This window comes from Crocodylus porosus, unplaced genomic scaffold (genome assembly GCF_001723895.1).
Source record: "Crocodylus porosus isolate Cpor-Errol unplaced genomic scaffold, CroPor_comp1, whole genome shotgun sequence".
Taxonomy (NCBI): Eukaryota; Metazoa; Chordata; order Crocodylia; family Crocodylidae; genus Crocodylus; species Crocodylus porosus.
Window position 1 is genome coordinate 35,114,805 of NW_017728914.1, and position 21,335 is coordinate 35,136,139.

The 21,335-nt window shown below is 46.4% G+C and overlaps 1 protein-coding gene across 1 annotated transcript in view; it reads left to right on the forward strand.

Moving 5' to 3' along the window:
* The window catches only part of GALNT10 (polypeptide N-acetylgalactosaminyltransferase 10), a 147,641-nt gene that overhangs the window by 110,563 nt on the left and 15,743 nt on the right, over positions 1–21,335 (forward strand). Inside the window, exons 7-9 of the mRNA XM_019534739.1 lie at positions 10,854–11,039; positions 13,159–13,342; positions 14,137–14,254. Coding sequence (XP_019390284.1) covers positions 10,854–11,039; positions 13,159–13,342; positions 14,137–14,254 — 488 coding nt within the window. The remainder of the gene's footprint in view (positions 1–10,853; positions 11,040–13,158; positions 13,343–14,136; positions 14,255–21,335) is intronic.

Below are 21,335 nucleotides of genomic sequence, written 5' to 3' on the forward strand. Positions count from 1 at the left end.
CCATTATCTGTTTCCTAGCAAATGTGTTGCAAAGCCAGGTATGTGCGTTTTATACTTACCAGCAGTTTGCTTTTTAGTTCACTCAGATAATTAGTGAAACATCAGTTGCCCACTGCTGGAAGACTGTTCAGGAGAGGGGAGCTATAGGGGTGGATAAAAAGGGTCCCGGTTTATTACAGTCAAACGATGTCCTTCTAAGCTAATTACCATGCCATTGGAAGGATGTCTGGCTAACTAAGCGAGATTGTTTTGAAGCAGGTTTTTCATTCTTGTTACAGCTTATTAAACATCAGCTAACGACGTTGTTTGCTGCTGTGAACACTGCTATGTATGTAGCTTCCATTAGTGGTGGATTGTAGCAAAACATCTTTAATTTATTCACCTCACCTTGAAGTAAGTGTCCTCGTCTGCTAGAAAGAAGATAGTGGCATAACAGCCAGCTGCAGTTCAAATCAGTACTTTCATGCTTTACAGAAGTTTCTTTGTAGCAGTTGATTAGAAATGTGATGCAGGCACCCTCAGTTATATTTTATATGTGTGATGTCTATTATCGATTAATCATAGTGTGTTTTCTAAACGGGCATTACTGGCAGCCTTGGTAAAGCAAGAATTGTAATGCAGGGGTTTTGATAGAAGCAGCCATACTCTGCGGTGGAGCCCCTGAAGTTGGTTGGTATCAGCTCCATTGGTCCTTGCCCCCGTCACAAAGTTTACTTGTAGGTTGAGTCGGGAAGGAGAGGGGCTCCCCTTCCTATGAGACGCTTGGAAATGGCAAGAACAGTAGAGCTCTTCTAATCAGCATTGCAAATCTTGGCTCTAGAAACTTTTGCTTAACAGCAAATTTGTTTAAATTTCAAAGCCAAGTTGTTTCAACCCCCAAATGTTCTTTAATTAAAAATCTTCGCATCGAAACTGTTGGAATTAGGGTGACACTTGGAGAAATCTTTGAAAAAAATCCCAACTTGCTCTGCTCATAGCTGCTACAAAATCATTGCATAATCTGGTTCAGGTTGCTGTCCTATTTCAAAATGCACTACGTGTGGTGCTCGTGTGGTCTCCCACGGGACAAGCTGGAAAACACCACAGGCCAGAACAGGTTTTAAAAAAAGAAGAAACAACACATGGGATTAGGTCAAACTTAATAGCTTCCTGCAAACCCTCTCAGACCCCTGGCCTTATACTATGTGGTTCAAATGAATATGGCAGGTGACCAGGCACTTTTTATGGTTTAGTTTCTGGGCATTCTGGTTCTGGTATCAGCGTGGGTTGCTTCAACCCAAGACGCACTTCAGGACTGAATGCACTTACATATGCAAGATGGGTCTTTCGTTTGGTAAGTGCCTTGGATTTCTGCAGCTTCCCCTTCTACTAGCTATCTTTGTTTTCCAAAAATGAGTTAAGAAGGGATAGTAAAGGAAAAAAATCTGTTTTTGAAGAAAATTGTCAAGTCTTTTCCAAAGCTATAAAATCCTGCTTTTGACATGGCAGTGTTTGCAGTAAAGTGTCAGATGTTTGACTGAGGGGTGTTTTGTTTTGTTCTTTCTCCTACCAGATTGGTTATCTTTCTATTTGCCAAATAGTATTTTCTGTTTCTAACATATGGAGCACAATCCAAACATGGCTTTGATTTGTTTTTTTCCCATTTGTGGATATTAATTAAGTTAGCATACTCTAATAATTCCTGGTCCTGTAACAGAGACTGTGTTGTACCTATAAAGCAAAAATCACTGTAAATCCACTATTGCTCATAGATCTTCCTGTGCCACTTAAATATGAAAAGAAGTATTTAAAATCTGTTGCCCCATCAGAGCACAGGCAGGTTTAAATTTTGGACCTAAATTGCACATTGGAGTTGCTTCCAAGTAAAGTTATCCTGTCTCAAGGTTGGTGCTCTGAATAGATTTTTTTTTTTTCATTAAACATATGTGCTGGTTTTAAATTTTCCATTGCTGCATTGTTTTGGATATGGTCCAATCCCTTGTGCTAAGAAATCCTGAATAGAGTTGGTAAAAGCGAACAATTGCACCACTGGAATCAGTAAGGACTGCCTTTTGCAGAAAGCTTGTGCAACTTTCTAAGATTTCTAATCCCCAAAAGCTTGAACAACTTGCAACATACTCTTAATACTTTAAATGTCTTAACACTTCATCTGGAAATCTTCAGCTGACTCCCCCACATCCTTCCCTGCCCATCTGGGCCTTATGCTGTTACTCTGAGTTCAAGGAGCAGTTAATTTTCTTTTTTTAATGGTGAAAGAGCAGGTAGCACTGGCTAGGACCAGCTGTTCTCGTGAAATGCCCATTTGTACCAGCTCCACTGTCACAACAGGCCATTCCTTTCTCCCTGGGTTTCTAATTTGTTTCTGAGTCTGTTTGAATCGTGTGAAAATCATGTCTAGCTCTCTAAACACCCAGCTACACCACCAAAAAATCTGAGGGTTTTTTCTGACGTCCTTGATACACTATCAAATATTCAATCTTCCAGTATTTGGTGTTCATCTTTAATAGGTGCAAAAATGTAGTTGTTAATGCAAAATAAGGGTGGACGGTTTCTTCAGACTTGGGATAGCTTGATCTCTCATTCTTCTAACCCAGTTGCAGGAGCGTTGAAGACACCAAGCATGGATACCATGGGCATCAAGTCATGGCTCAGACTATTTTGATGCATCAAAGCCATCAGCATTACGTGGTCACAAAGTGTTTAGGTATGGGAAAGAGATGTTGGCATTGGATGGGAATGCACATATTCCCTCTCATTAAAGAACTGGCTAATCAGGAACAACTGTTTGGAAAGGGTTGAGGGGTCACTGGACATAAATGCCAATTCAAGGACTCTGAGAGGGACCAAGTCTGTATGAGTCCTTAGCACTGGGTGACCTATGTGCTATACTCTGACATATCAAATGCATTCTCAAGCCGAAAACAGGACCAGTCTCATTTTTATGGCAACAGAGAGTATTCTTTTGAATGCTAAAAGCAATCAGTAAAAAAATAAGACTGCTTAACCACGCATAAAGATCATCTTTTTCTACTGACTCCATTTGATCTGAAGCAGCTTTTAATTGTATACTTCAATCTTGATGTATATTTAATAAAACAGGAAGGGAAATGAAGAGTGCTTGTTAACTAATGAGAATTTTAACTCCAGAATAAGTTAGCGGTGTTATGTGTTTTCCCTTCATGGTACTATGACATGGTGATTAGAATCGATGCTTACAGAAGCTATGAACGGATGGAGCCAACATAATTGGACTTCGCTTTTTCATGATCCGTTGATTTCAGTGTGAAAACTCAAACAGCGGAAGGATAAGTAGATATATAATTTCCCCCCCAAGAGAGAAGAGGAAACTCCCATGGGAGTGTGTATGCCTTTTATCTCTTCCTTGCATCTATTGAGGGAGCAACATGGGTATGCCCTACAGTTGGGAGTATTTCCATGCTCTGTACCTGTCTACAGGTTTGTATAGCACCTAGGTGCATTCATGCACTATCCAACCAGGGTTCATTTTGTTCGAAGATGACCAGAACTGGATGTGGAGGAGATGCATCTCATTTCACAGGCATCTGAATCCTGATCTTCAAGACTCGTGCCTCTTGTTAAATGAAAGGCTTTGTTTCTCCTAGATATGGCTCTAAAGCATGCCAACCTGGGCTGGAAGGAGATGAATCAAATGTGAAGATCTTCAGAAATTTCTTGTCCTGTTTAATCTTAGTCCAAATCAGCCAGGGAGTGGTGATGCCAGCAAGCTCCTTGGTCAACACATGTAAAGGTTTTTTGGCTTTCTCCCTTCCTCCTCCTGCCTCCAGACCCACCCTCCTGTGCTGTGGACAGGGCATGGAAGTCAAGGGCTCCTGAAGCAGCTGCAACTCCTCTGTGACTTGCCCCATGTTCACTGGGATTGCAAATCCCGTGGCGGGCTCAACTTTCATGCGTGTGGTTCTGCGGTAGAATCCCCTTCAGAGAAGCAGGTGTCATTATTTCGCTCCATCCAGGTGAGCACGTGTGGTTTCTATGAAGATTTGGCACAGAGGGCTGAAGGAAAAATGGGAAAGGCTATGAACAGCTTGATCACCTGCTATTATTGGAAGTGGTGTTGACCTGTTGATTGTTGAACCAATTTATTATCCTCCCCACCAACGGCATAGAGAATGAAAGAAAATGAAGAGTAGCGTAGCTGCCGTCTGTTTGGATAAGAGCGCGTTTCTGTGTTTAAAAGGATTACTCATCTTTGCCAAAACAGGGGAGAGAAGTTGATTTCAATGATGAAATGCTTTTATTTCAGGGAGCTCTGTCTTGCAGATGTGTGATTAAATTCAGGAAGGGGAGAAATCCAACCTTCGATTGTTGAACAGCACCTTCGGCCCACCCAAGTATCTAAGTAAATAAAACCATTTGTGATCTTAAAAGTATGCATTTGGGAGAAAAGGGGCAAACCTGGGAGGTATAATGGGAAAGCAAATGAAAAGCAGGCAGTTGCGTTTTAGGTTTGGCCAAAGCAACTTCTGGAGAAAATGCAGCTTTCCACTTTGGCTGGAATTGGCACTGCCGGCCTGTGGCAGAGGCTTGGAGCACAAAACAGGATCCATATCAGTTCTGTTCCAGCCCCCGTGTCCCCTTGATGCTGTTCAGCTTTGTGCAGAAGCAGTTTTCTGGACCTGTAAAAGCACAGCTTGGCAGTCGCACCTTATAGTGCTCTGACAGCCCGCTCTTTGCTGATTCCATACACACCAGAAACGATGCGTTGCTCCAGGATGCAAGAAGCTGGCCATTATCAAGGAGATGTTGGCCCTCTTCCTCTTTCAGGACAGCATTTTCTGAATGCAAAGTGCTTGGGGGCATATAAATTTGTATGGTGGCACTGCTGGGCAGATGCATTCGAGGAATGGAAGGTGGAGGCTCCAGCAGATGAAGGACGCAGCCCGTGTTTGCTGCTGCGTCAGTCTTGCAGGTCAAATTGAATGCCTAAAACTGAACTGAAAATAAATTTCCTCCTGGCTGTCTAAAAAAGGTGGCGAGGTAACTTCTCCCATTCTCGAGCTGTAAAAACGCAGTATACCTAATGTTTTCAGCTGACGTGCACAAGGATGGAGTTGCTTCCGAGACGAGATCAAGGCTCTTGTCAAAGTTAATACTTTGCCCTGTGTTTCCACTCCACTTGGCAGGAAGCAAAGGGATTTGAGGGGCTGTGCACACCTGGCCTTGGAGCTCACACCAGCCAAAGCACTGCCATTTAGCCCAGTTTTACATGTGTCCCTCCTCAACAGGTGGTGTTTTCCTGACTAGATTTCAAGTGTTTGCACCACTGAATCCATCCATTGTGAAGATGATTGTCCAAGTGCAATGGGATGAATGCACAAGCCAGTGGTGGAAGCCATTTGTGGTGTAAAGTTAATGCTCGAAGGCTGAGCGATGGGGAATTGCACAGAGCACTTGGCTCTCTTCCTCTGAAACACAAAACCAGCAAGAGCTGATGAGGCTTTATGGCACCTCAGCCCTATTGGTATCTGTTAACAGCAAAAGTGCATTCCCCATTTCCCAGCCTCTCTGCTCTGTTAGCCAAGATCCTGTGCTTAAGTCTCCCTTGTGATGCATCTTCCCCAGCCCTTATCCCTCAGTGAAGAATAGCACCTTCTCTCTGAAGCGCAGGCCTCTTTCTTGAAGCATCTCAAGTATTCATCAGGCCTGACACAGCTTAATTTTTCAAGGCCCCTTAAGCCAATAGCAGCAGCCGAAGGTGGCATGACTGCAGCTCTCCTGTAAAGTACAGCATGCGTACTCTGCGTTGCCGTTCGAGGGACATACAGGTCTATGAAGGGCATGCAACTGATGTCATTCAGTACTGTTTCCAAGCATATATTCATTTGATATTTCATGCCAACTATCTCCAGCTCCCGGCCTGTGGTGAGATGACCTGGCGAAGCTTCACGTAGCGGCCTACTCTGGTCTGCCAAGCTGCTTGGAACCACACGGAGCCCAAAACGGGGATAATCCTTGGTACCTCCAAAGCAGCCCACATGAGGGGAATATCTGTTTCTAAGTCAGAGCAGTGGCAGAACTGCTGCTTAAAACCATGTTGTAAGGCAAAGGATTGCATGCTCTCTTTCTCTAGCTCCTTTGTGAGAAACCAACTTACTCAAACTCCCATCACAGTAAAAACAAGTTATCGACCCACCCCTGGGTTTGAATGGGAGTCAGCAAAGGCAATAGCTCAATTATCCTGTGTGGCAGCGTGATGTGGAATGGACCCAGATCGATAGTCAGATGCCGACTTGGCACAGTTGGCAATGAGGAAATATATCGTTTATTCTTCTTACTTGCCAGCTGAGCCGGGGTTTTTTGTTTTTGTTTTTGTTGGTTTTTTTCAGTGAAATCGGGTTAAGACGCATCAAATCTGGAATCCGTTATGCCTTTTAAGAGCGACTTAGATTACAAAATTCCCTTTCTCCTCCTGACAGGCACCACTTGACTGGGTAAGGATGCAATATCCTGACCACAAACTGGGCGAGTGGGGCAGAGTAATGGCCAGCCCAGGAAGGCTGTCCGTGCTGCAGTGAGCCTCGTGCCACTTGGAAGCAGCTCTTGCACCGGGATGCTGTGCTTCCAGGAAAGGGAAGGGATGAAGGATACAAACAGACCTGAGCCAGGAGAAGACTTTTCTGTTGTGCCCAACTTTCAGTGGGTGAAATTTGAAAGCAGTCCTTCTTATTGGAGCTGCTGTTCCTTCTCTGTGAGAAGCTTTATTTACAGTTCAAAATCAAGCAAGCAAACGATTTAAGTAGTCCTGACTAGTCATGTTAATATATAAATTGTACATCATATTTATTACAAAGCCTGTCAGCCTGCTACCAGCCTATTTTTTTTAATCTACAGATAATCTTACACTCGTTTATATGGCTGTATTACTCTGCGCGCTGTGTGCAGCCACTGGAATTCATCCAGTTTACCTAACAACTTTCATTAAAGAAAATTGCCCTTGTAATAAAAATCACTCAGTCTGACAAGGTGCCATAATATATTTTTTTAAAGCCCCATAAAATTTTGTAGCGGTTAATGCCGACTTATAAAAACGTGTTTGTTTGAGGCTTCTTCTTAAAAAACAAAAATTTGAAAATGCTGTCATAATGATGTTGCTAGAGATGGAAGGTGGAGAAGGGGATGAGAGAAAAGGCAGCTCGGGCATGGTTTCCTTTTGTTCTTTCCCTTTCAAAGCAGCAGCTGTTTGGTGTGGGACTGCTGTGAGGGTCTAATAAGCCCTGTCACCTTTCTTTAGCAGAGGAAAGGATACAGGAGCACCTTGCTAGCTCCTCCTGCCTTTCATCACAAATTTAGGATTAGTGTTTAGTGAAATATCGTGTCTTCTGTAGTGGCTGGATGGAGCTGCGGGGAATCGCCTCTTGCAGTCGGCAGAAGATGGCACACCGCATCACGTGCATGGGCACCACCTGGGCAGGAAGGCCCGTGGCTGTATCGGGCAGCACCCACTGATTTTTCAGAGCCTCTCCTATTGACTGCAACAGGTTAAGGATCGCCCCAGCTTGTGTGGCTTTGCATTACTTGGCCATGCACAACGCACTGCTAGCAGCCAGGCAGTCATGAGCCGTTGTGTGTAGCTGTACATCTGTCCTGGTTGTTGGGGGAGAATTCTTGCATGTTTTACCTTTCCAAGGGACTCTGGCTTGCGAAGAAAAGACCAGTCTAATGATTTCTGTAGCTCCAAGCTGCTCTTTTTTATTTACTTAGTTTGATGGTTAGAAGCAAAACAATTAGGTGGGATATCCAGCTACATGCTGAGGACAGTAAACACAAAGAGAGAGCATCTTAAACGGGGCTTTTTTTTCTCCTGTGAATCGACCCTTATCCAGACAGCCAGCAGTAGAAGGCTGTTTTAAGGTTCGCTTACCTCTGCAGACAATACTGCCTGTAACATCACCTGCTGCATTGCTCCCTGGATGCATTTAGGGAAAAATCTTGCTCTATAGGAGCAATTTGATAAGGAGGAAGGAAGTGCTCATTGCTTCTTATCCCAACTATAAAGCCCCTGAAAAGCCCACCCTTGGGATGTTGCTGTACCAGGACCTAGGGGGCAAAATTGCTGGTGCCTTGGCGAAAACAGGATCTTGGAAAAAATTCTGCCCCTCCAACACCCTTTTGTCTTCTGCTAGTAGAGTGAATCCTTCATTATTATCTTTTCATTAATGACTGCTAATCATGCACGTGTCTCTGGCAATAGTTATTTGTAAAACAGCCTTCACGCTGCATCCTGAGCTATGGCGAGGCCTCGGCTGTTTCTCTTCGACTCTCCCACTTGCTGTCACCTCCAGCCCCATCAAGACAGTCGGAGTAACGTGGCTGTTTCTACTGACCCCTTGCAGGTAGGCACTGCTGGAAGTGCGTGTCCTTTAGTCTGGCTGCCTGTGTCGCCCGGGGTGCACCTGCCCCGATGTGGAGCACACCTGCAAGACTGCCAAACACCAGCACGTACAAGGCTTGGCGTTATGTGCAGGGAAGAAGCAAGAGGACCGGAGCTCTTTAGCATGAGACGTTTGTCCTGTTCCTTCGTCCTCTCGTAGAGAAGGAGAAGTGGTTTCATGGCCCCTCAACACTTACGTTCCTGGGAAGCTCCAACAGATCTGCGACTCATTAATGCTTTATGTCCAGCTCATCGGATGCAGTAATAACCATGGGCCCGTAATGAAGCAAATGCAGTGATCCCTATGAGTCGGTGTAGGGACGGTCAAAACCTATAGCTCTTGCATTCCTCTTTTTATTATTATATAAATTGGTGTCAGCTCTTTCAGTGTTGGTTGCTTTGGTCTGTGCACGGGGCAGCTGGGACCAAGCAAAGTTTATAGCTTGAGCATGGATTTGGCTGGCTTTGGGGATTTTGCTTTCTTTCTTAACGTGGGGGCAGCGGGGGATTTTTGCTTGCTTCCTTAATGTAGTCTCATCAGTCTGTGCTATAACGAAAAGTTTTTTTGGTGTTTTTTTTTTTTTCTTTTGATAATAATTTAAAAAAAACCAACCAGTTACTGCCTGTTCAGTGGCTGCATGAGGACTATTATAGTATAAATATCTTGTCTGGTCTCAGAGTCTCTTTTTTGAAAGATTTATCCACTCAATTAGAGAAAATTAAGTCCTGCTTGCTGCAGAGGCTCTATTCAGAAGTGACTTGAAAAGAGCAAGGAGAAAGAATTAGCCTTTGCTAGAAAGTATGAGGCAGTAAAGGTTTTATTGGGGCGCCCAGCCTATGCATATATTTTAATTGCTCCAGCTGCACAGATACATCAGACAAATATGAAAATGAGCTTGGGCCCATGAAAAGCTACCAGAGGTTTTAAATCAGGCCCCAAAAAGGGGTTTGGGTGGGGAGTACCTTGCTACCAGGAGTACTTTAAGGGCTGAATACTCAAGAGGGTTTGCATTAACTGAATCAGTGCAGATGATGGCAGCATCACAGCTGAAATGCAAGGTATGTATTAGCTCCTATGATTGCCTGTGCTTGCCCAAAATAAGACGCCAGGGCTCGGATGAGGAATAAAAGCCTCTCCTGAGTGCTTGGTAGGAGCTAATGTACACACAGGCAGCCCCGAGAGAGAGTCAATGTGACCCCTCTGGCTTCGGTCCAGTGCCCTGCAGTCGTGGGCCGCCACGTCGGATGATCCCTTTCACCGTCGAACTAGCAGTTGTACCCGCAGCTCCCCTCGGGAAGTCGTTCCAGACCTTTCTAATCAGCCGAAACCTCATTTCCAGCCCAAATTTATTCATGGCCAGTTCATACCCATTTGTTCTTCTGCCAACATTGTCCTTCAGTGTAAGAGCTCTCTTCCCCCCCGGGGCTTACTGCCATGATGTATTTATAGATAGCAATCACATCCCCTCTCTGCTTTTCGTTTTTGCTAGGCCGAGCAAGCCAAGCCTGTTTAGTTTCCCTGCAAGAAGCCGTCCATCTCTGCAGCCTGGTGGTTCTCAGGCAGGGTGAGGGATACCCTGGGGTGCCACCAGATCCTTTGAAGAGTGCCAGGATCTAGGAGGAGATATGCAGATAAAGCTAAATAGATAAATGCAGTCTCAGGCTTGTCCCTGCCTGAATGATCCCCCCAGCCCCTCTGCAAAGAGGACAGATAAATCTGTAAAAACTAAATTTGTGTTTGCCTTTGGGTGCCACTCAGCTCACATATTATGGAGGGGTGTCTTGAGTCCAGAAAGGTTGAAAACCGCTCCTGTAGTCCTCCTCTGCCCCGGGCCGGTTTTGAATTCCTTTTTCTGGAAGGTGATTGACCAGTACTGCCCGTGATACCCCAGCTGAGGGCTGGCCAGGAGTGTGCACAGTGGCGCGGGGATCCCAGGAAATGCCTCTCCACATATCTGTATCTATAGTTGCTTGTATGACCCCAGGCATTAGAGCATCCAAGTGCCTTGCCCACACTTAACCACATCCCTTTCTCTTGCTGGTTTGTAGAAGAGGAGGGCTTGGCTGGGAAGAGAGGGGTTCACTTTCTACTTGTGCAGAAGTGAACATGAATGTTGGGCGCATGACAAGATTCAAGGAAAACTAATCCCATGAGGTTTTTGGCTTTCTTGAAACTGTTCTAGAGGATCGAGTCACTGCTTACCTTGTTCTCACGTCTGTCTCCAAAAGTGCAGATCGCAAGTGAACGTTCAACTTTGTGGGCTGAAATATATGGTGCTGTTCCCCTTCTGCCTTGCTCAGAGGCTCTTTCCTGTTTAAAGCAATAGTTAAAAGCTGCTCTGTACTGTATCCCCAAAAATGGCTTTTAGGCATGGGAAGAAAATAAAGACATTTTAATGATGCAGTTGCTGCCACCTTGAACTTTTGGTTCTTTTACCCACAGAACATCTCAAGAAGCGCCTGGAGGATTATATGGCCCAGTTTCCAAGCGTGAGGATCCTCCGAACCAAGAAGAGAGAAGGGTTAATAAGAACACGAATGCTGGGTGCCTCTGTGGCAATAGGAGACGTTATCACCTTCTTGGACTCTCACTGCGAGGCCAACGTCAACTGGCTACCGCCTCTGCTAGGTAAGGAAGTGACTTGAAATGTTGTCCAAAGTTGCTCTTCGGCCTGATAGACATCAGCATTGGGTTTGCTGTTGTCCGGGTCTTTGCCCTTCTCCTTCAGAAGTATCTGAAGAAGGCCATAAATGACTAGCCAGAAACCTGGCTTTCTAAGAAAACCCAAGGAGAATGGTCAGTCCCCTGTAGCCTCCAACATGGTGCATTTCTCCGTGCAAGTCATAAAGCTCCCAATAGCCTCCTAAATTGGTTGTTTTTAATTAAAAGCAGAGATCATGCTTGCCTTTCTCCCCTGTAAGAGAATTCTTGCATAATTGATAGTTTCTTGGAAAAGCAGGCCATTTAAGTGGTCAGTCTGTAGCTTGGGGAGAGGAACTGGTGGCTGGGCGCAAAGTGGATCTGGTGTTTCTCTTTTTTTTTTTTTGCTTTGAAAAGCACTCAACTCTGTTTATGGGGAAATACGTTTAAGTATCTTCATAGCCCGCAGGCACATGGGAAATATTTTGGGGGTGGATAGTACAAAGGGTGGAACGTATGCCCTGAACGTGTGTGTTTAGTCTCCATAAGGAAAACTCCTTTTGCACATAACTTGTTAAACAAAGAACATCCTCTTCGGAGAAGCTGCCTGTTTCCTGCATTTCTTAGTTCTGATCTGTCGCTCATTTACTTCGCTGATCCTGGGACTTTCTTGAAAAGAGGCTCCTACTTGTGCCAAATTGCTGCCTAGTTTAGCACCGCAATCAGATTGAGTGGGATGATGCCACTTAACCTCCTTTTGCTGCGTGAACCGTGCCAGGCCTGGTGCTGGAGATCATCCTAGGACTGGAAGGGCTTCGCCTACAAAGCCAGTCGCCTGATTCCAACATCCAGTCAACTTCAGGCTGCATGGTGGTTGGTTTTCGACATCATTTTTAATCCAGGCTCTTCACAACCCTGCTGCAAGTGACTTGTGCCGTTAAAATGCAACCGCCTTTGAGGTGGGAATTTTATCCGTCTAGTAAAACATGGCAATAGTAGGCACACACAGAGAAAAACACAGTTGAAAACTTGTCAGCTGGATTCTCAAATGGTAATGCTGTTTCTTTCACAGCCCGTCAGGTTTGCACTGAGCATTAATTTTGCACAGCGTAAAATATTTGCAGTTTCCTGCACCCCAGGGAATGGGAACAAAATTAGCCGAAATGCCGTTTAAATTTTATTTATATTTATAAAAAAAGGGCTTTTGTTGCAAAAGTGCAATGGAGTCTAAAATATATTATCTGCTGCTTCAGCTCTTAAACAAGCCAACCTCTAGTTAAAGCAACATCTAGCTAAGAAAAACAGTGTTTAACAAGTTCCAGATGTTTAGGCAGAAATGAGTCCTGTCTTGCACTGTTCAGCCGAAAGATGTTGAGGGGGAGGCACAGCTGTATTTCTAGATGCTGCTAAGATTCGTTATGCCATTAGTCTGAATTGCCTCCTGCCCAATTCGAGCACGGCACTGGAAAGGTTATTGGGGTGAAGTGGCACGGTGTGCTGTTGCAGTAGCTTTGGACCAATGCAAGCAGGGTTCACATTCAGGTCTCGTGGCAAAACAGGGACAACAGACTCAGTACGTGCAAGTCACTCTGTACGTACCGCGCCACGTTAAGCAGCACTGGATCAGCGGGTGGGTTTGAGAGAGGTTTGGGTTTTTTCTCTCTGATACCTTAGTGATGCTTGCTGTAGTATTAGCGCCTGATATTTCTGTACAGTCGGCATGACTTAAGTGCTTCAGGGGTGTCAAATACATGAAATGCCAGGTAAGTTGGTACAAGGTGGTGCCTCTGTCCAAGAGAAACACAAGCCTCCTTGGAACCAGAAATATCCCAGATCCAAGCGGAGGTGTGTCAGGCATCTCATGGCACCTAGCTGTAGCCAGTACTGTTATATTCACCAAACTGCCCACCTGCAGTTAGGGAGAATAATAGAAATACAGCAAAATGAAGCAGTTCTCCATGCTGATTGAGGCAGCTTCCATGATTCATGAAGACGTATTAAGAGGAGCCAACCTAAAGCCGTAGATGTGATATTTTCTAATTAGTGGTGGCAGGGACCTCCTGGTAGGAGCTTTCCTAACAGTCTTGTCAACCTTTTTTTCCCCCAGACCGCATCGCCCGAAACCGCAAGACAATCGTGTGCCCAATGATCGACGTGATTGACCACGATCACTTTGGATATGAGACCCAAGCTGGTGATGCGATGCGGGGGGCATTTGACTGGGAGATGTATTACAAGCGGATCCCTATTCCTCCCGAGTTACAGAAACCCGATCCCAGTGACCCTTTCGAGTAAGTTGCTGAAACGCGGCGTGGTAATAGCTGGCTAACAAAAGGTGCCCTGTTACAGGGTTGGCTTACACCTCAGTCTTCTGGGAGTTGCAAGCTGGCAGTCAGGTACCCTTGGTCTCTCTCAGTTACTTATTTTGTTAGGTAATAGGCTTCATTCAGGCCAGTGGCTGTGAACACTCTCTCCTTTTTACGGCCGTTTTTTTGCAGACCTAATCTCTGCAGAAGTTAATATTTCATTAAAGTCGTAATGCATAACATTTAATACAGTCAATTACTACCAGGATCCTTCAAAGACATGTTAGCATCCCTAACGCTGTGCCAAAAACAACAAACACACTGCAGCCGCTAAAATATGTTGTTCCCCGGTTCAAAAAAAAAAAAGAGGCAGAATGCTAATTAGAGGGATTGTGATGATTACAGTGCATTACAGAAATCATTTTTCTAACAAATTGCCCTGCTGCTGGCATTAAAGGACAGCAGCACCTTGTCAAACTTCTGCATCCAAAGGCTGGAGAACTGTAATCCCGCCATGGGACCCAGGTTTGGTTTGTGGCCTCTTGCAGGGGATATATAACTTGAGTTCCCATAGGTAAGGGTGGGCTTTGTGTTACTTGAGGGTGAACCATGTGGCCTGAGTAGTGGCTTTTAGTCACTCTGAAGGGAGTTTAGCTCCTTGGTTGGCAGGAGCGGGAGGCAAGAAATATTTATGGGCTATCTTTTTCCTTGTTAATGATGTTGAGCGGGGGCTCTGTGTCTTTTAATGTTTGTAATGCGGAGTCTGGTTTTTCCTCCAGGTCTCCTGTAATGGCCGGAGGACTGTTTGCAGTCGATAGAAAGTGGTTCTGGGAGCTGGGAGGGTATGATGCAGGTCTGGAGATATGGGGAGGAGAACAGTATGAAATATCCTTTAAGGTGAGCCACATTTCTCTGGAAACTACTTTTTTGCTTTGAAAAGATCTTGAAAAGAAAAAAAGGCTCTGAGGCATGGAGCACAAATTATCTCATGATCTTGCATGTGTGGATGTAACGAAAGGATGTTTGAAGGGTTGGGGCGGGGGGGGTGAAGGAATAATGTGCAAGAGAACTGGCACAGTAATAAAAGGATGTTTAAAACAAAGAAGCATTAATGATCTAGTCAATTTATAGTGAACAGAACAAATGCCAGGGGCACTGCCAGGGTCTATGCTAGGAGCAGCATTTACAGGGAAGGGGGCTGGTCATAGCACCAGTTAGTGAGGCTGTCTGACCGTGGATTAGCAAGGGAAGGAAGAGAGTATTTAAAATGGTTATAAAAATGCCATAGCATAAGAAGAGGTAAATGCAAATACAGCTCAAGAACAGGGGGACGTTCATTAAACCCAACAGGCAAAAGCTCATGGGTAAAGTAACGTGTACACCGCCCTATCAAACTGGAACCCAGTGCCGCTGGATGTCACAAAGCCACGAGTTTATTGGAATTCCTGCAAGACAGTGTGAACATATACGGTTGCATTGGGCATTGTATTTAAAAGCTAAGAGAGCTGTAAACTGCTGTGCTTCAGGATAGGAACTGACCCCTGGGCGAGCAGCACAAAAGAAATTCCCCTTACTGTCACCCATCTCGTGTTTTCTGTGTCTGGCCGCTGCCAGAGTCCAAGTACTGGCCTCAATGGGAACTTGTTTCATCCAGGGGGACAATTCCCAAATTTCTGAGAGCAGCTCTGACAGGGCACAGTTATCGCACAAAGGAGCTATTCCTGGCCCAGAAGTGACTGACTGCTAAACACCCAGACGCTCCCGGATCTCAGGAAACCTGCTATTAGCGATGCTGCTGAAATGCCCTGTATCTTGCGTGCTTTGTCAGCCTTGGGTGTGTAGAAACCCTCCCCTCCTCTCTCCGTGCACGTTGAGATGCTCTGCTTTGGTGCATTTTGTCCTGGCTCTGGAACTCCTGTAGGAGTTGGGAACTGCCGCCCGGGATGAAACAAGTCCTTCGCTGAGGCCAGTACCTGGACTCTGGCAGGAAGCACAAGACAGGTGACAGCAAGGGGAATTTCTTCTGTGCTGCTCGCCGTGGGTGCCAGTTCTTATCCTGAAGCATGGCAGTGTATTGCTCTCTTAGCTTTTAAATACAATACCCAATGCAACAGTATATGTTCACACTGTCTTGCTAGTTGTGAATCTTGCACCTTTTAAATACAATACCCAATGCAACGGTATATTTAACTCCTGTAAGAGTTCCAGATGCCAACTGATCTCGGGTACCAGGAGCCTCCTCACCATGTTAGTACAGAGTCCCACTGGGAAAATCCTCCCCGAGAAGCGTGCTCCCATAACCTGAGCTAGCTCTGGCATGTCTGCAGTATCCTGCCCTGTGCAATATGGACATACATATCCCAAAGAGTGTAATCCTTTTTGTCACCTGGACAAGGCCCAGCGTGCAGGCACTGCTGTACTTATCCAGCTGCTGGTCTTTATCCTGATGCAGAAAAGCAAGACCAGTTTAGAAAATTTGCAGCAATTGATTTGGTGCCTGTGTGCTAGGAACTAGATGGTGACCACTAACTTGGCTTGCATAAACCCCCAGGACCTGGGAAGTAGAGTAGCGCGTGATGACTTTGACTGTTCACCTCCCTATGGGGAGGTTCGGTTACTTGTTGAAAGACTGAGCCAGTCAAAACACGCTCTGGTTTGAGGGTTCACCAGCTCCACTGCTTCATGCAAGCTGCTGAACGTCATCTTCATCCCTGCCCCGCCCGGAGCCTGGGAGGAATTCAGCAAAGAAATCTGCTTAATTCTGCTTTTCGGTGGCTTAATTTGCAGTTTCCTTTAAGAGACTCCATTAGGGTTTCTCAGTCATATGGTCCGGGGTGCCACCGAAATGAACTAGATGCCTCAGCATGGGTCCAACAGATGGTCGCGGCGATTAGACAGACAATGCACAGTCCGGTGCAAGCAGCCAGAGTCCCTCCCCCAGCGAACAGTCCTGTCTTGTTTGTTTCTGTCACCAAATCGTTTCCCAAATCGGAGCGACTTGATGGTGTTCAGAGACCAATCGCGCTGCATTCTTCGGGCAATTACCGCACAACAAACAACGCTTTTTTTTCTCCTATTCTTTACAGAAGGCAACGTAATAAAGCCATATTGGAGGTCTCTTGCCCTCGCTCGGTTGGGAGGAGGAAGAATAAATCCTCCCTTGGAGATGCCATTACAGTCGGATCCATTTATCCGCTCTGTGTTATGTGTAAAGAAAGTGTGTCGTAATGCAATTCCCTGCAGGAGGGGGCAGAGGTGGCATTCATCCTCTTTCCCTTGGTCCCCTTTGAAAACGCTAGTTTCCGAGAGTGATGACAGTGGTTATGCAAGCCCTTTGTCTTTCTAATGCCTTCACAGACAGTCGTGCTGCTTGATCTGCAGGAAATAAGACTACTTCATTCATCTGTTTGCTTATCCTTTCTGAAACAGTGCATTTTATTTCAGTCCAGAGATGGTAATTTATGGCGGGCTAAATTCCCTCTAATTAATCTCAGCAAAGACCCCCTTTCTTCTTCCATTGTGTGGCAGAAAAATGAGGTTTTAACTGAAAGAGGCTCAGTGTATTTTCAGAAATTAAGATAAATTGATACATTCATCTGTGGCTGATAGATTTAATAATTCTGCCGGAATGGCAAGAATAGGAGGTTTGTTCGGAGAATTTATGAAGCTGTGACACTTCCTGGCAAGCTTAGGGCTATGTTTGTACCTAGAGGAGCAAGCTGAGATTTTACAGTTAAGAGATATGCTGTCAAATCATTTAAGGCCCTGGGTGCAGCCTTAAATGTATGTGCTTATGTATGGACATGGATGCCTGTCAAAAGCCCTATGTACCTTCAAATTATATAGGCAATGAAAGGCATTTGCTGTTAGATAAGTGCCAGATTTCCAGCCTAGCCTAATCCCAGTGGCACATACAGGCCCTTCAGTCCCCTGCACCAGGCTGCCTATGCTACCAACACCTACATGTGGTGGCTCTTGCTTTCACAGCTGCCTCCATCCCCCCACACCCGCCAGGCATGTACACGCTGCATTTCACACTTTGCAAATCCATTTGCACCTGTGCTCTTATTCTAGCAGCTTATGTTTTTATTTTAATAACCAGCACCATTAAAAGCACGAGCCAGCGTTCGCACAGGAACTGGCAGTGCCGTGGCTTTTTGCTTTCCTGAGCAGACAAACCGGTGTCATCGAGTTCCTCTTCCATTCGGGAAGCAAGTGGCGGTGCATTGGCTTCTCTGTAGGAAATGCAGCAGGCAACGTATTGGTACTCAGCAAACAGGACCGAGCCTGAACCGGGGGGGGATTTAATTTTATTAAGAGAAGTGAGATCTTCAAAGTGGGGAGATGAGCAAGGGTAGGGGGTTGAACTGCTCCAAGTTGGGGCAAGTCCTCTGATGCAGATCGCAACTTGCCAGCTCTACAGATCAGCCACTCCAGAGATTATTCACACAGAGGATGCTCCTTTAATGTTCAGCGCTGTAATGCAAGGCCTTTGTCCTGCTCCTGGCCCCTTGCTAATAGCTTAAGGGATTGTGCAGTTGGTGTTTGATGTAGAAAATGTGGACTGGGATGTTCTCCATTGAGACATTTGTGGCTGGTAACCCATGGAGCATCATGGTACAAGTCCAATCACCCAGACCACTGAAGGACATAGGGGAAGAAGAAAAGAGGGTTGCCCTTTCCAGTCATAAATGGAGGGGTTACTTCCTTGACGCCATCTCCAAAGAAGGGTTGCTTTGGTCCTTTAATGCCTTTGCCGGTCCTGACAGAAAAGGGAGAATTGGCTTAACTAGACTTGTGCATGTTGTGACCTGAGGGGGGGGAAGGAGGAGTCCTTCAGATCTTGGGACATGTGCGGCATGCACCAGAGAAGGTTATCGGTGGTGGGGCAAAGATCCTGCATGCAGGTGGGCTAGAAGTGTTTGCTGCAGAAGACCATGAAGATTTATGACCAACTGAATCTTTCCCTGCACTTCAGCTTTGAAAACTATCACGAGAAGCCAGTTTAGCTACAGGTCTCCTGAATCACTTACCATCTTGTCTTTTAAATAGGGCTGGGGAGGTCATTAACAGCTAGAGGCCACTGTGCTAGGTACGGTACAAACAGAGCACGGGCCATCTCGGCCCCAAGAGCTTTCTGTCGCAGTACAGCAGAGGAGTCATCCCAAAGGGTTCAGAGCCACGACCGGGAAGTACAAGGAAAAGGAGTGCAGAGGTGGAAGGAGAAAAGTCTGTCTCCAGGCAGTTAAAAACTTTGTAAGTCACAATTTTTGCTTGCCTCTGCAAAAACCTGCAGTATTTCATTTTCCTCAGCTGCCCTAAGTCAGTGTAAACATACCAGCTAATAGATCCCAGAGCAGCAGGGCTCATTAACAAGTAATTAACTGTCAAACAATAGGAAAGCTATGTGTCCATGTGGAAGACTGAAAACACTGATGCCTATCAAAAGTGAGAGATTTGTTTGTACAGCAGTAATAGGTTGAGATAGGCAAGGGCAGGGGAAGAATAAAATCCCTGGAACCTATGCAGAGGCTTGGGCTGTTATCTGAGCATCCCTAATTGTTGGGTACAGATTAGGGTAATGGTAGCAATGACAGAAAAATAATGTGGTTCATGGAGGACCTGCGCAAAGTGTTGCACTTCCATGCAGCGTGATGAGCAGTGGCAGGAAAACTCTCAACCTTCAGCTGGAGCAGGGTGGGCGCCCAGATATGGCGCAGAGAGATGGGAGCCTTTCTTGAGAGCACAGGATGGGTGCATTTTGGCAGCTCTGCTATGCTTACCTGGTGCTTTTCATTTATAAGCAACTGCAGACGGGGCCTTCTGCAGTTTGCCAAACTTCATTCAGGCTGCAATCACCCGGGCTGGATGTTGTCTTCAGGCTGGCTTGTTTTGGAAGCTGCTAGCCAAGCCCATTGATTTGTTTTGGAAGGGAAAATGTTTCACCCCGGTCCAGTTCTGGCACTTTTACTTCCCTGCAGAGCTGTGGTGCCCCTGTGCTCTCGAGCAGGACTCAACTTTGGCACAAAGTTTGCCTCTTGATTAGGAACCTGCCCCTTGCCATCTGTGTGCAAATCCACCCAAATCTGATGAGATGATAAGCCTGAATGGCAAGGAGAATGCAGCTCATGTTTAGTAGAGGCTTAAGTTTCAGCTGGGGGCCAAGATGAAGCTCTTAGGCTGTGCTAGGGTTTGTCCTGGGTATTCAGTGTGGAAATTTCCTGTCTATGCAGTGATTGTCCCTTCCCCCTGCCCTGCACAGGCAGCATGGAAGGAAAAGAGGAGAATGAGGCCAGCTCAGGAGGAAGAGGTAAGAGCATGCATGCTCCAAAGCTGCTGTGAGGGTCAACACCGCCCCACCCCAAATTTCCAGGCTCTCCAAGAGCCCACAGGCTGCATGACGTGGCTCCATGGGCCATATGTCCAACACCCTTGTGTTACCTCTTTGGAGAGGACGTGACTACCCAAAGGTGAGGTGAGGACGCGTCATCGCTGTAGGAGCTGGCATTGGAACTGAAGCATTATGTCTTTGCCTGAATGTGGCTTTAATAGCACTGCTATGTATTTTTTTTTTTTTTAACACTGCTTTACATTCAACAGATGCCCATGCTGTGCAGCCTGCGCAGATAGCTAAATACTTTCTTCCCAAGATTAAAGCTAATTCAGAACACCCCAGCAAGTGTGAGGCATTTAAATAGATCCAACCAGCCTGTTACCTTGTAGAGCATTTGTTGACACCTGATTTCATCTGCTATCCCATCCTCTGCTTACGTTGGTCCTTCTAGGGCTCGTGTTCCCAGATGTGCATAGTCTTCACTGCACTGCCTAATTAAGGGCACAGGAAAGGTGATCCCAGTGCTGATGCTTAGGCCAGAGGGAGCAGATGAGAAGTCAGGGCTCCATGTGGACAGTCCCAGGGCTGAGTGCATCCAGCCTCTGAAAGACAAAGGCAGAAGAGTATGGCTCACTAGCCTCCTTGCATTTTTTTTCGTTGTCACCTGGACTTGGAGGTCAGAAAGCCTGGTTGGGAAGCATCTGACCTTGTTGCCTCGGTCTGAACCATATTTTTAGGGCTCCATGTTGGGATCATTTGGCTATAAATAAGGAGGCTCTTACCCTATACAGAAATTCAAGCGCCCACTGTTCCCATCCAAGGGTGCTGAGGTGGTGCAGGGACAAGGAAATACTGTGCTTGTAGGTCGAGTACCTGTGCTGTCTTGGTCAGCATCGGTAACGCCGCACTGGTTCTGGCGGTCACCTGTCCCCATGCTCCTCGAGAAGCACAGATGCGAACGCTTCTCTGCTGCCGACAGCAATAAATCAGGTGACACGTTCTCCGGTGAATGGGGATCTGCAGGGCTGCCTGCCTGGCTCCCCTTCCCCTTCCAGCTGCCAGAGCAGCAGCTGGCTGATTTCCATCTCCGCTGGCCTCTCCTCAGGTGCCAGGCTTCGGGCACAGCTGCAGAGGGGGTGGCCTCCATCCAGCGGTTTCATGCAGCGTGGGGGTTGCGAGCCCGTACCGCCGAGTCTCTGCGTGTCGTCGGCTCTCTTGCATTGGCCCGGCCTCGGCCAGGCTAGGCTTTCTTGTCACTTCCTTGAGTCCAAGCAGATCTCCTTCCTTCTGTGCAGTCTCCACTTCCCCTGAAAAGTGGGGAAGGGATCTCTCCTCCTCCGTTCATTTGGAGTAGAGTAGAGAGGTGGCCTCTCTATCGTGTTGGTCCCAAAGGGGCTCTGCCCTGGCACCAGGTAGGAGATGGGCGTCAACCCAGGAAGCACTTATCAGGAGCTGCTACCGGCGTGGTGTAAAATGCTCCCAATGGCAGGGAGCAGCCTGCTGCTGGGGAAGGCGTGTTGTGCCAAGTCTTTGAACCTCGGTTCCTTGTCAGGGGAGGGTGGAGAAGTTCATAGCTCTGGGGGCAGCTGATGCTCACAGTGGTGGGGCTGAGACCGGTCCTAGCTGCTCTTCCCTGCCGCATCC